The sequence below is a fragment of the Pan paniscus genome, chromosome 3 (assembly GCF_029289425.2).
Source record: "Pan paniscus chromosome 3, NHGRI_mPanPan1-v2.0_pri, whole genome shotgun sequence".
In the NCBI taxonomy this organism is placed as follows: domain Eukaryota; kingdom Metazoa; phylum Chordata; class Mammalia; order Primates; family Hominidae; genus Pan; species Pan paniscus.
The window spans coordinates 164540426-164555193 of record NC_073252.2 but is presented as its reverse complement, the minus strand read 5'-3'; the positions used below and the strand labels follow the sequence as shown (position 1 = coordinate 164555193).

The window sequence follows — 14768 nt, the reverse complement described above, 5'->3', positions numbered from 1 at the left end:
CTGTGCAGGAGCATTATCAACAATAAGCCAAATCTTGACAGGTATGCTATTCTTCAAACAGTACTTCTCCATTTTGCTCACGTAGCAAATCAGACGGGCATCTTGGAAGAGGAGCTGGGTCATGCATAAACTATTGCTCCTGCAGTACACAGGCAGTGTGTGTTTATTGATAATAGGCTTGAAAGCCCTGGAATTCTCACTGTGCAAGATCACAAAGGGTTTCAATTTGTAGCCTGCAACATTGCCCCCAAACAAGACTGTTATCCCATCCTTAAAAAATCTTGGCATTAAATTGGTGTTCTTAGGGACGAAAGTTCTTTCAGGCATTTGTTCCCAGAATAGGGAGTTTTCATCCATATTGAAGATTTGCTCACGCAAGTATTTTTTTCTGCACAATCAGCTTATCTGATTGTGGAATTGCACAATCTGATTTTTGGAAGTCCCTAAAATTCCTCAGCTGCTGCTGTCACATCAGTACTTGCATACTCACCATTCACTTTTACATTATATAATGAATAAATAACTATTCATGAATTGTTTAAACCACCCAGAGCTAGCAGTAAATTCCACATTGTAGTTGGGTACTGTCTTTTCTTAGAATATTGCAAACAAATTTTGCTTTGGTTATAATTATCATGGTGCCAAGAGGGATGTGTTTCTGTGTCTGCTCTTTAATCCAGATCCTAAGAAGTTTCTCCGTATCTGATATAGGCCATTCTTGAATTTTTCTTAGTCTTGTTGCCTCCAAGAAGCAGATTCTCTAACAGCTTCTGTCACTTTGTTCTTGTTGTTGATCATAGCTATGGTGGAATGGAATATGCCTGCCTGGGGAGCAATAACCATCACTGGTTTTCCACCTTCATAGTTCTTAATCACTTTTCATTTAGTCTCCACGACAATCACTCTAAGGGGCCTCTTACTGGCAGAATTAGCAGTGGCTTTTGCATTGTTAGGGGCCGTGATGAACAAGACAAGAGAGTAAATCAACTGAGGTTACACAATCAAGGGCTGCAGTAAACACGAGATGTGTGAGGCTTCTGTGGGCTTAACACAGCATACTGTCTTCATGGAAACTTTTTGCTTAGTAAGTAGGATTACACTCTGAAGTACTGATAAAAAGTAGAGTATAATAAATACATAAATCACTAGCGTAGTTGTTTATTATAATGATCAGGTATTATATACTGTACATAATTATATATATCAGACTTTCTTACCACTGCAGCACAGTAGATTTGTTTACAACAACATCACTACAAACATGAGTGATGTGTTGACATTATTAGATAATAGGAATGTTTCAGCTCCATTGTAATCTTATGGGAGCAACATTGTATACGATGTTCTTTGTTGCCCGAAACATTGTTATGCAGCATTTGACTGTATTTTGTTTTCAGATATTTTAATGACCTAAAAAATTATCATTTTATAACATAACAAAAAGGTGTAAAAGTAAATATTGTTTATCTAACATTATTCAAGCTATGTAAAATATTCATAGCAGATATACACAATAAATATTTTATAGTAGCTACTTATTAATTATAGTGTTAAATATACTGGTTTATTTTTATTATTGTTAATATACATTAGAATCTGCATTTACAAAATTGGCATCTCTTACTGTGTACTCAGAAAAAAATAAGTTTTTAATACTGTTATAAAAAATGTTAAAATGTTTCCATCACTCATGTAAAGTAAAGTAGAGTTTAAAATTTCTAACAACTAGATGATTCATAATTGGCCTTTCAAATGAAAGAAGGAAACCATCATTATGGAAGATTAGAGCCTAGGAAAAGGAAATAGAGATTCTTGGAAGGATATCATAAACTAAAAGTCACCAAAAAATAAATAAAAAGCCAAAAGAGTTCTTTGAGATTATGTAATTTCTTCTTGTTGTTTACATATTTGTAGCCAGGTTTATCTGAACATGTATTGAATAAAAAAGATCAAATAAAGCAAATATCAAAGCTTTGTTAAAAAAAAAAAAAAGCCACTTAGAAACATTGCACTCCAGCCTGGAGGACAGAGTGAGACTCTGTCCTCCAGGAGAGGAGATTTTTGTAATAGGCAGAGAGTTTTGTGCCTATTAAAATGTAAGAAATTATGTAAAAGTTTGGCACCTGAAAAAAATATTTATTGACTCTCAAATACAACATGAAAATAATAAATAATTACTATTAATAAATCATTTCTTAGTTATAAAATATATCAACTTTATTAATTTTTAAATTTTATATTTATCAAATTTAATTAATTTCAGGAAGTGTATGGTTTAAACTTTCTAATTTGGCAAGAATCCCTGTTTTGGCCAATGGTTTCAGATAAATTATTGCCAATTTTAAAGTAAATCGGTTAATTATTGGCAAATGAAAATTAAATTGAAAAATTATTTAAAATATTTTCAAAAGTTTTATACGTAAAGTATTATTTTTAATAATACTCCAAAGCTAAGATGTCCTGGGCTTATGGAAGTTACTGAAATGTTCCTGAAATCTCTCCATCAATATTCATTACACATGAACCTTTCTGAATAATAAATGCTAAGAATCTGGGATGTGACTATACAGTATTCCTGTGTAGATATATTACTGATATACTGTTTTTTGGTAGGAAAAGATGTTAATTTGAAATAATAGAAATTGTTTTAAATTAGGAGTACCAGATGTGCTACCTAATACCTATGATTTGGACAAGGTAACATGAATTCACTAGCTGATGGTGTTATAAAAGAAGAAGCTGATACTCCACTGTTTGAGTTGATGAATATGATCAATAAGTGTTCATGGTCTTCTCTTAGATCTCACCTCCATAGTGTACATGATGGAGTGCTATGCTGTTAACAAACTTGCTATTAAAAAAGTGCTGAATACACAACAGAGCGCAATTTAAATGAATGTGTTTGTATACATGTAGTATACCTGCACGATACATTTTTAAGAAACGGGCCGGCGCGGTGACTCACGCCTTTAATTCCAGCACTTTGGGAGGCCGAGGTGGGTGGATCACCTGAGGTCAGGAGTTCGAGACAAGCCTGGCTAACATGGTGAAACCCCGTCTCTACTAAAAATACAAAAATTAGCTGGGCCTGGTGGCGGGGGCTTGTAATCCCAGCTACTCAGGAGACTGAGGCAGGAGAATCTCTTGAACCCGAAAGGCAGAGGTTGCAGTGAGCCGAGACTGTGCCTCTGCATCCCAGCGTGGGCAACAAGAGCAAAACTCTGTCTCAAAAAAAAGAAAAAAAAAAAAAAGAGAGAAAGAAAGAAAAAGAAAAAGAAACAGAATTGCTGGGTCAAGGGTTAGATGCATTTGTAATTGTTTTTTAATTTTAAAAATTTTTTGTTGACTTTTGAACATTAATACAGCTATATAGTACATAATTCAAAAGGAGAAAGAGATGAATGGTAAAAATAAAACTCTCTCACACCACTTTCTTCCATTAATCCAGTTCCCTTGGTAGTTACTTCTTTATATAAATCCTTCTAGAGATATAATGATGCTTACACAAGTATGTATGCGTATGTAGAATTCCTCTTTTTCAAGTAGGTTTTTGTTTTCTTGTGCCTATCCCTTTAAGGGGAGCGGAAGACCCATGTCAAGATGGCTTAAACAGAGACACCAGGCTAGAGTGTAAGCATTCATATCAAGAGTGCGCTATTTTTTTTTTTTTACATTATCACCTCGGCCTCAGACATGGTGGACCTTATCAGTAAAAGTGATGGTTTCTTTGATTTTCACTGTAGCTTATTGTTTTCCCTGGATGAAAGGATGGCAATGAATTCTGTACATTGCTCTGTCCCTGGCCAAGAAATCTCAATCTTACTGCCATCTTGCTCTGCACTGGGCACAGAGCACACACTCTGTAATTATCCTTCACCAGCTTCCTAGAAATGCCCTTCACCTCTCTCTTCCATTAGTTCTTGTGACCCAGACATCCTCTTGTTGATTTAATCTCTGGTGTATCACATATTGTACTAGCATCCTGGGGAAAGATTGTATGGATGGTTAGTTTTTCAGATCCTGTATATGTAAAAATTTCTTTACCTTACTTTCCCACCTGATTTCTCTTAGAAATATGAAATAATTTTTATGTTGCTATGCTGCCTTTCAGTGTTATTTAAATATTGGAAGGCATTTCTGATTCCTTATTCTTTGTATGTAACAATTTTAGTTACCTTCCCCCATGGAAGTTTATAAGATCTTCATTTTGTCTCCAGTGTTCTAAAATGTCACAATGATTGGCTAATTTGGTCATCCCACCATACCAGGTACTGGGGGATTCCTTTTAATTTAGGAGATTATTTCCTTTAGAGCAAGCTTGTCCAACTCATGGCCCACAGGCCACATGTGGCCCAGGACAGCTTTGAATGTGACCCAACACAAATTTGTAAACTTTCTTAAAACATTATGAGATGTTTTTGCATTTTGTTTTTTTTAGCTCATCAGCTATCATTACTGTTAGTGTATTTTATTTGTTGCCTAAGACAATTCTTCTTCCAATGTGGCCCAGGGAAGCCAAAATATTGGATACCCCTACTTTAGAGCTAGGAAATGGTCTGGGATGGTATTACATCCAATTACATTACATTATGTTATTTATGATACATATAATATAATGTATATGGTATATATTAAATGTAATAAAACGTACTATAATTGCATAATTTTTAATCAAATGGACAAATGAGTATTAGCATGAATTACTTGTTAGTTGAGGAAATTGCACATTTACAGCATGCACAAGGGATTGGTCTGCAGTAACAATGTCCTCTAAACAATGTCAATTAGTGGCTTTCAAAATATATTTTCAAAATATTTTTGCAGTAAATTACTAAATTTGAATGCTATATTTTAAGCCAGTCACACACACATATTCTGCTAATTGCTTATTGCATAAACTATTTTTAAAAAATATAATTGTTGATAAATAATGATATCTTTAAAAAACAAAGAGGAAGTTACTTTAGTTCCAAATGTTAAAGTTTGCCAGTACAATCTTTTTTCCGATAGAAACATTATAGTACTTTCTTAAATATTTTATAGTTTTTTCCTAATCACAAGTTATATAGCTGTTTCTTTTCTGTGCTTAACAAATATATAGCATTAAATCAAATAGGAACAGTATATATTTATAATAGTGCATTCCTACATATACTGAGTATATGAATAAAGAATTATAAATTGTGACATCTTACAAGAGGTATGGCCAACAATAAATGTATAATGATCATTTTGGATTTTCAACCCTTTATTTTCTCTGATAACCTATCACCCCAGCATAAAAAAGTATTTATGACATAAATATTATGACTCAATTTTTGTGATGTTACCAATACAAATCCTCCAAGTGTCATATTCTAATTAAGAGCGCAAGTAGAATTCCACTAATAATACTTCTTTATTGAGTAAAATGTTTTTGTCATATTACATCTTATTTTAAAGCATATATTTAACTTTGAAAAAGCTGAAATGCAGTCACACCTTTTTCTTTTAGTCGTTGTTACCTTTCAGTTTATTGGACTAATGAGAGAAATAGCACTAACATTATACTAAGATATTATTCAAGACTTGTGTTGTTTCTCTGTTTTTAGCATGCAGTGACCTGGAGTTCAGGGAAGTGGCAAACAGATTGCGGGACTGGTTCAAGGCCCTTCATGAAAGTGGAAGTCAAAACAAGAAGACAAAAACATTGCTGAGGCCTGAGAGAAGCAGTAAGATTTCTAAATTTGATCATTGCTACTGTATCTGTTATGAAGTTTTATTTCCAATGAACCACTTAGAACAAAATACATATTTCAGTATTTATTCACTGCATATATACTGAATAAAAATCAGAACATCATTACTTCCAAGAACACCTGTATTATTTTGCAAGGAAATAAGGCATTTGGGACAACTCTGATTGGAGGAAAAGGGAATGTCTCCTCAGAGGGTGTTTAGCTTTCAGTAGACTAGAAACAATGGGAATATTCTTCAGTGTTTTATTAAGGTGGTAAAGAGTAGAACAACACAGAAAATAAAGGTAAAAAATTGGAGTACTTAGATTTTTAAAGAATACAACAGAACTCCCCCATATGGTGGCCTTTCCAAGATTGCTTTGCTGGTGTCTCTATTTTGACCCTGTGTGAAATGGATCAGTAGACAAGAGAGGATATCTGCAAATTAAATAAGTAAAACACAGAAGGAAAAAAAGGAGCCATATACCTCTTACAATTTTTTTTAATTATCAGTATAATTCTCTAAAAGTTTTTTTAATTCCTTGGAAATAAGAAATACAAATTGAAATAGGGTACTTGTTATGAATAATTTTATAAACTTTTCATTTTATATTATTTTCATTTGTATAAAAATGTGTTTATCATGTAATGCATGTAAAAGGATATCGAAACACGGGCTGAATCTTTCAAAGATTGAAGCATGTGCTCCAAAACACAAGAAAAGGGGAAGGAGTAGCAATTACAAGCCACATCTCTTGGCTGACAAAGAAGAGCCAGATGTGTGACATTCATCGCCTATCCTGATGTGATCCATCCACTCTCACCTGCTACCCTCAAAGTGCAGTTTCTAACAAAATGGTGTAGTAAGATAATCCTCTGTAGATTCCTAAAATGCCTTATTTATTTTTTTCACATTAAGGAATTTTCTACAATTTCAATCTATTTTAGTTACGAATCTAATTTACATAGTGAAATGATTTAATGCAGAAGTGCAATTAAGCCATTACTTTTAGATTAGTAATTGTCTTTGAATGCGTAATGACTATCCATATATTTCTTTTTATGAATTTCATGAAGAAATTGTAGTATTTTTCATTTCCTATAGGAGAGTTCCTCAGGCTTATCTCTGGATTTATTGGTTAATTTTTTGGCAAATGTAAATATTTTGTTGCCTTTGAGCTTTAACTTGCCTAATAGAAATAATGATTCAGTATATTTGCCTCTGTATTTATGAAGAAAATATGTCTGGAGTGGGGAGAAGGTTTCTTCCATACGCTTACATATTGATTTTTTAAAGATTCATGTTCACACCTGTTTTTAAAATTCATATCCACTCCCAATATTCATAGTTGAACATTTTTATTGCTTGCGCTAAAATTTCTCCTTTAACCTAAGCTTGAGTTCAGACTGATGTACCCTTCCAGATATGGAGATAGATACTGAAGAACATTTGCAACACTCAGCAAGGTGCCTGGGTAATTGTACACGTTCACAAATATTTTCCTTTCTAGCTTTTTCTGTCAATAAATTCCATGTGTCAATAAATTCCATGAGACTCTCTAAAGGTAGTAGATTAATTATAAGAAACTTCTTTAGAGTTGAATATCTTTGGACAGGATCGGAAAAAGTGGGCCACGGGATTATGTATACTGCTTGAAGGAGTCAGAGGCCAGCTAGAAAAAAATTTCCAAAGGGAAGTTATCCATTAGAATAGGCATGACAAATCCACAGACAAGAAATGGCTGGCTCCCTCGGCTCCCTCAGCTCCTCAGATCTGTGCACCCTACGGGTGAATCCTTCTTTGGGCCTATCTTATTTAATTTGTGAACCAGCCCTCCAATATCAGACTCCCATCTCCTTTCTATTTTTATTTTCCCTTCAGAGCATTTATCAGATCTAATATAGTGATAATCTACTTGTTTATTTAAATGTCTCTCTCTCTCTCCCAACCAGAGTACTTAAACTCAATGTAGTAAGAGGTCTTTATTCACCACTGTATTTCCAGAACCTAGGATAGAGTTTGACATATACTATTCACTAAATAAAACTGAAAGGAGTTAATGAATGAATGAAGCAAAGAAGCAATCAATATACTACATTGTGTACCCATACCATAGTTTAGTCACTCAATTAGTGCCCTAGGAATGATTATTGATAATATTCATTATTTTCATCATGACAGTTATTACTGTAGTCAATTTTTATGCTTTTATTTCTGTGAGAAAGATTACAAGCAGTGGAAGCAATGAGTCAAAATGTGCATGCATTTTAAATTACATAAGATAATAGATATTGCCAGACTGCTTTGTAAAAAGCTTACGGCATTTTGCATTTTTACCAGCAAGACATGAGAGTTAACTTTTCCCTGCATCCCTAATAGCAAAAAATATTACCATTCATTTTAACTTTTCCATTCTGATGAATATGCCATTATATTTCATTGTTAATTAAATTTGTATTTTATTTATTAGTAGTGAATTTGAACATTAAAAAATGGGGGGAACTAAAAAGCACAGTTTTCAACTTATCTGATATTAATGTTATCACCCCTACATTCCATTTTATCACATTTGTTTAATATCTTTGTTAAAAACTTTGATCAGCTTTTCTTTATTATATTCATTTAAGTGTCTTTCTTGTGAAAACCCATAGTTTGGTTTTGATTTTTTAATATGACAGTGAGCAAATGTTGGGGTGTTTTTGTTTTTGGTTTTGGTTTTTATCTTTTTTTGAGACAGCGTTTCGCTCTTGTTGCCCAGGCTAGAGTGCAATGGCATGATCTCAGCTCATTGCAACCTCTCCCTCCAGTGTTCAGGCGATTCTCCTACCTTAACCTCTCGAGTAGCTGGGATTACAGGCATGCGTCACCACGCCCGGGTTATTTTGTATTTTTAGTAGAGATGGGGTTTCTCCATGTTGGTCAGGCTGGTTTTGAACTCCTGACCTCAGGTGATCTGCCCGCCTCGGCTTCCCAAAGTGGTGGGATTACAGGGGTGAGCCACCGCACCCGGCAAGTTTTTGTATTTTTAATAATTAAGGATGTGGTTAAGTCAACATAAGGCAGAGAAAAATATTCTGATAAGATATAGAATGTTTGTCTTCAGGCATTTTATACTGAAGCCAAATAAAAATGTATTTTACAATCTCTTATTTATAGCAGACAAAAAAATCCAATAACATTGTGTCATTTTAATAAAGAGAGAAAAATCAAATTTTGGGTTTGCATCAGTATTATATTTGATACTATTATTAAAAATCTTATAAGAAATCTTTTAAAAATTAGCCAGCATTGATGATGAAAAAATGTTTTTCATGAATCTTTTATACTTTTTACATTTTATTCATTTTTTACACATTTTTAGGATGATTAGTCATTTTCTATTAAGATAGCACTATAGTTTTTTTAAAAAACGTCTTGTATATCTTGTTTACAAAGTTGCCTTATGTCATGATTTTTCCTAAGAAAATCATTTATAATTTTTTGTTATAATAATTTTCACTTTATAGCTATAATTATGAGGTGGATAATTGTAAGGTTTGTCAGCATTTTGTAGTAAATAAGCAGATATTATGAATATAAATTTTATACATTTTTAATATTCATATACTTCTTTATAGTATATCATTTTAATGTGGCAAGAATGAACATGTTTATTAACAGAGCAAAGTATATACAGCTTCTCTAAACTATAAAAATAAGAGATAAAAAGTATATAAATTACAAAGCATGCTTTTGTGTTTTATCTTTTTAAAAATGTTGTAGATGTTAGATTAGATAGTGATTGAGGAATACCTATTAACTAACTTAATCTAACATACCTCTAACATTTTAAATTACCAAAAGTTCTTGGAGATTTTTTTAAGTTGGCTTTATTGAAAAACATAATTACTGTTGAAATAAAGCTTGTCATCTACATGATTTAATTTGGTTAAAAATAAATTTATGATTTCTGGGTTTTTTTGTTTGTTTGTTTTTTAAATGGAGTCTCACTCTGTTGCCCAAGCTGGACTGCAGTGGTGCCATCTCAGCTCACTGCAACCTCCGCCTCCTGGATTCAAGCAATTATCCTGCCTCAGCTTCACAAATAGCTGGGATTACTGGTGTGTGCCACCACACCAGCTAACCTTTTGTATTTTTAGTGAAGACGGGGTTTCACCATGTTGGCCAGGCCAGTCTCAAACTCCTGACCTCAGGTGATCCGCCCACCTCAGCCTCCCCAAGTGCTGGGATTACAGGTATCAGCCACTGCTCCTGGCCAAATTTATGTTTTTTATAATCTCAAACACTTAGTAGATATAATGCTAACAATTGCATCAGTATACCTATATATATTTAGGAAAAATATATCCAAATAGAATAATAATGTAAGCTATGTTATATTTAATGCTGATAACACTAGAATCATCGCTATGTTTTATTAAATAATATAAAAGCAGTCATTTTTGCCAGTCTTTTTAAAATTATGTGAATTGAATTTTTAAAACAGAGTTATTCTTAGTAACCCTATGCCTAATCATTCCATTTTCATATAGAAAACGTCACAGTAGGCCTGCATAATAATGTATAAAAACACTTGTTTGTGTTTTTTATTAAATGTTGTTTATTTTATGATTTTACTTAATTTTAAAATTATTTGTTATTGATGCTTAGTGAATAGAACTATATATTCTTGAATAGTAATTAAAATCAGAAAATTAACCAAATCACCTGTTTCTTCTAACAGCAATCTCTATTTTTATTAGTTATTAGTTACAAAGTATTTTGTGCTTATTTATATTTAGTGTCAAAATAGTGATATTATGTGCAAACATGCAAGAGAGGGCCAAATCACACGTTTTTCTGGTTGTACAAAGAATGCTTAAATGCTAATATCTATTGTTTAATGTGTACAATATTACCTTTGACTTAGATCTTTGTCTTTTGATGAATCTGTATCTCCAATTACATTTAAATTATTAATGTAATGTTCATTAAAATGGTCATTTTTACTATCTAGAAATACCATAGAGCTTGTTTTCTATAATATTAGAATATGTGTGAATAGAATATATAGTTTCTTAAAAACGAATTCTCAATATTTACATCTGTTTGGTCTAACTTTAAAGACTAGCATACAAGTGGAAAGTTAATGAATGACTTCAAGAGGTGCATCTGAGCTGGTGCTGAGCTGCTTGGCACACAGGAGGAGAAAGCAGAAAGGATGCTAACATGTGTCTTCTTTGTCAATACTTTATCTCCTTAAATAGTCTTAAAAATTCAGCACTCCGTTTCACTGCAAAGTCTTAGATACGTGATTTTTCCAACCCCAAATACAGGGCAATAAAGGCCATAGGTACAATCCAGTAAAGTTGGATGGAAATAGTGGCCATGACAAGGGCCAATGCTTTACCAAACCTTGTTGAGCATGATTACAAATATTAAGTTGAACCTTATGAAATTACCAATTTTGGAACTACAAAACAATAGTTTTTAGAGGTCAACCTGATATAAGTCATCTAAGAATTGACTACTTGTTATATTTAAGTTAGTCTTTAGACTTTAACCTATTTTCTTTCCCTGAGTATCACATACCTTTTATTTGTGTTTAATTTCCCAGTTGTGTTATAATAGGTAAGAATACAAATTAAGCCATAATATTTTTTTCTCTTTTTCCTAATCTCATGATCCAGGATCATAATCTCATTCTTAGTATTTATATCCTAACTGCATGGCGGCTAGTGATCCGTACGCTGAGTGCAGAAGGGTAGCATACTCTCTGACTTCATTTGTTTCCTAATCATAAGCCAGATTGCTAAAAACTGTGAGTACAGATTACTCTTAGGGACTAACCATTGCCTGCTGACTTCTCTGTGACTTCCAGAAAGTGTTATAGAATTTTTGATTAATATAATTCCTCATAGTAAAGGCACATCCTTCATATTTGTCTTTTACTTGTCCTAGAACACTCTTCCCCCAAGTATCTGTGTGGCTCACTCCCTCACTTCATCCAGCTTGTAGCCCAAACATTCCTCACTAGGTGCCTTCCCTTCCACCCCATCTAAAATAGCAACAGCACCCCAGAGCATTCACCTCCTCTTTATGCTGCTTCATTATTCTTTCTAGCAAATATTGCTACCTGATATATGAATGTTTACTAGTTTATTTTCTCTCTCTTCCAAATAAAATATAAGCACTCTAAGGTCAATAGTTTTCCACTGTAGAACCTGCAGGCACTAGAAAAGGCCTTGGCATATGGTAGGGACTCAATAACAATTTGTTAAACGAACAAACCAAAAAGTCTAATCACAAATTGTTACCTAGACAATGTCCTAACTTCAGAAGAGTGATAAATTAGCCTGTAGCTGCTTGCTTATATTTTCTACATAACATAGTTTCCAAAAGGGCAAGATTCTGATGATAGCAGAATTGGATTAAAAGGGTAAAATCTTAATGAAATTTAAATGGAAAGATATTTTGCTTTTTCAAAAAAGTCAATGAACCTTGAAAGTGGAATATAGTTCTATAAAAAAGGGGGATTTTCTAGCCTCACATACCATCAAATCAAATCAACATTGCTATATGTTTTGCATTAGTTAACATTTAAAATATAATGAAATATATAGTCCTTTTAGTAGCTATTTTAGTAATTGTACTTAACTCTTAAACACATTATGATAGTAATCTGAGATTTTAATCAACCAAATTGTATTACAGCATTTGCATAAAGAATTCCACAGTCATTACTCAAGAATTGTATTTTACTTGAATCTTGGACAGTGTAAATATTTCATAGCTAAATGATTTGAGTTGACAAAATGGTCAAAAATGTCATAGCTTTAAAAAATAGTGTTTATACAGTCTGTCATTATTTTTTAACAATCGACACCTAATTTTTATTTTATAAAGTCAGGCTTCTTGAATACATTTTGTTTGTATTTACTTTAGAGCTATCACTGAAAAACAAAGGAATGATCATAGAAAAGTAACTAAGATGGTAAAAATCTTAAAATGTGTTTTACGATAAGAAGTTGAAGGAAATGCAACTATTTAGCCTCTCATCCTATTATCATTAGCATGAAAATGCTTGTTGATGCTTTATTCAATAAGAATATGTTGTGCTTACTATTATCAAGATACCTTGATTTTGTTTTATTATTTAAATCTCCAAAAATTACATAGCTGAAATACTATACCCAGGCTTTTAAAAATATGGCTGCAATTGAGAATATATAATTCTTGAAAGTGACATTGTACTAATTTTCCCTTTAACAATTTGGAGAGCATCAGGACGTTAGCATCATATGCAAAATCCTCAGATTAGCAAAGTCTGACTAAGATTAAGATAATGTCTTATATCTGCTTTCCTACAAGTCAAATGTTCTCCTCAGTCAGAGAAAATGATAGAATTACGTAAACCTTCAGGGTAAATGAATACATTCTAATTTCTTACCAAGATACTGCTCACTTTATGTCATGCTGTCTTCACATTAAGAGAAAGACTGAATTTGGAATCAGATGGTTTAAAAGAATGCCACATTTTAATGTAATTAGGAGTCTTCTAGGTATAGCAGGAGACTTCATCTTTTGAAAACAAAATATTTGAGAAGATTAGATAAATTTTCTTATTTCAAGTAATAAAATGAGAGATCCATATCATTGCTTATTTTGGTTCTAATTATTGAGACATCTGGCATTTTATTCTCTTTTATTCTGTAGACTCTTAACTCCTTATAATAAAATTTAATTATATGCTTAAGTATTACTAAGGTATTGTCTTAAGATTTGTATATTTTAATTTTGCTGAAATTATACGATTCATATATAGCTAAATTAATGTAATCACATGTAGTTTAAAAGTATTGCTATAAAATAAAAGTACTAAGTGATTGATGTACTGCAGTAAAATTATTTTGTTACATTATCGTGTCCTGAGAAATTACCGCATTGGATCTGCTAGGAACCAAACTTTTGGTTATCCTTTATTCTTTAGGAACTGTATTATTCCAAACAATGGCAATTGCTATCAGCATTGGCTATTTTTTAACATTTCTCACTGGGTGAATGAAATGTTGTCAACTTTATTACATTCTGTTTTCAATAATGTAAATATTTAATTTCAAAATAAAGCCATGTAGGGTGTTAAGCAATTTTAGCCAGTCATCTGAACTATCAGAACCTATTCAAAATGAAACAACACCCCCCCCAAAAAAAAACAATGAAAAGGTTAAGAAATCTGCAGAAAAATAAAACAAAACAGAAAATTTTATGTTACCACATATATTTAGTCAATTATAGTCCATTATAAACATTATTCCTGTTAAACTTTACTCCAATGCCAGTTGAGTAATATATAAAATCCTTGAATATTTGCAAAACAGGTGTCTTAAAAGCATCAAGAAGTGATAGTTAAAACCAATAGAAAAAGTATACATAAAAACAAGTAAAATAACTAAGAAAAAAATTATTTGGGGTTGTTTAATGAGAAAACATCAAGGACTGCAGTCCTTGAACCATATGCTAGCCAATACGAAAGCTATTAATTTTATGATGATTCCTTTGAGACATTAATGAGTGTTAAATGATTTTCAACATATCACAGCAAGGAAGAATCCATATAACATTGTATATTTTCCGTTTTCTTTATTTTTATATTTTGTATTTTGATTGTGCAAGTAATGCATGCTTATTTTTTAAAAATAACACGTGGAGGTATATTAAGAGAATATCTTCTCACCAACTCCATTCATTCCCTTTTTTCATGAGGTAGAAAATGTTAGCAGCCTGAGTTATATGATTTTCCAATACTGCTTTCTTTTTTTTTAGACAGACTCTCGTTCTGTTGCCCATGCTGGAGTGCAGTGGCATGATGTCAGCTCACTGCAACCACCACCTCCCAGGTTCAAGCAATTCTCCTGCCTCACCCTCCCAAGTAGCTGGGATTACAGGCATGTGCCACCATGCCTGGCTAAATTTTGTATTTTTAGTAGAGACAGGGTTTTGCCATGTTGGCCAGACTGGTCTTGAAATCCTTACCTCAAGTGATGCACTCACCTCGGCCTCCCAAAGTTCTG

The 14768-nt window shown here is 32.7% G+C and overlaps 1 protein-coding gene across 4 annotated transcripts in view; it reads left to right on the top strand.

The window, feature by feature from the left end:
- The window catches only part of SPOCK3 (SPARC (osteonectin), cwcv and kazal like domains proteoglycan 3), a 496712-nt gene that overhangs the window by 438266 nt on the left and 43678 nt on the right, over positions 1 to 14768 (top strand). For all 4 annotated transcript variants that reach the window (XM_055111986.2, XM_055111987.1, XM_003821795.3 and 1 more), the window contains one exon: positions 5592 to 5711. In XM_055111986.2, coding sequence (XP_054967961.1) covers positions 5592 to 5711 — 120 coding nt within the window. The remainder of the gene's footprint in view (positions 1 to 5591; positions 5712 to 14768) is intronic.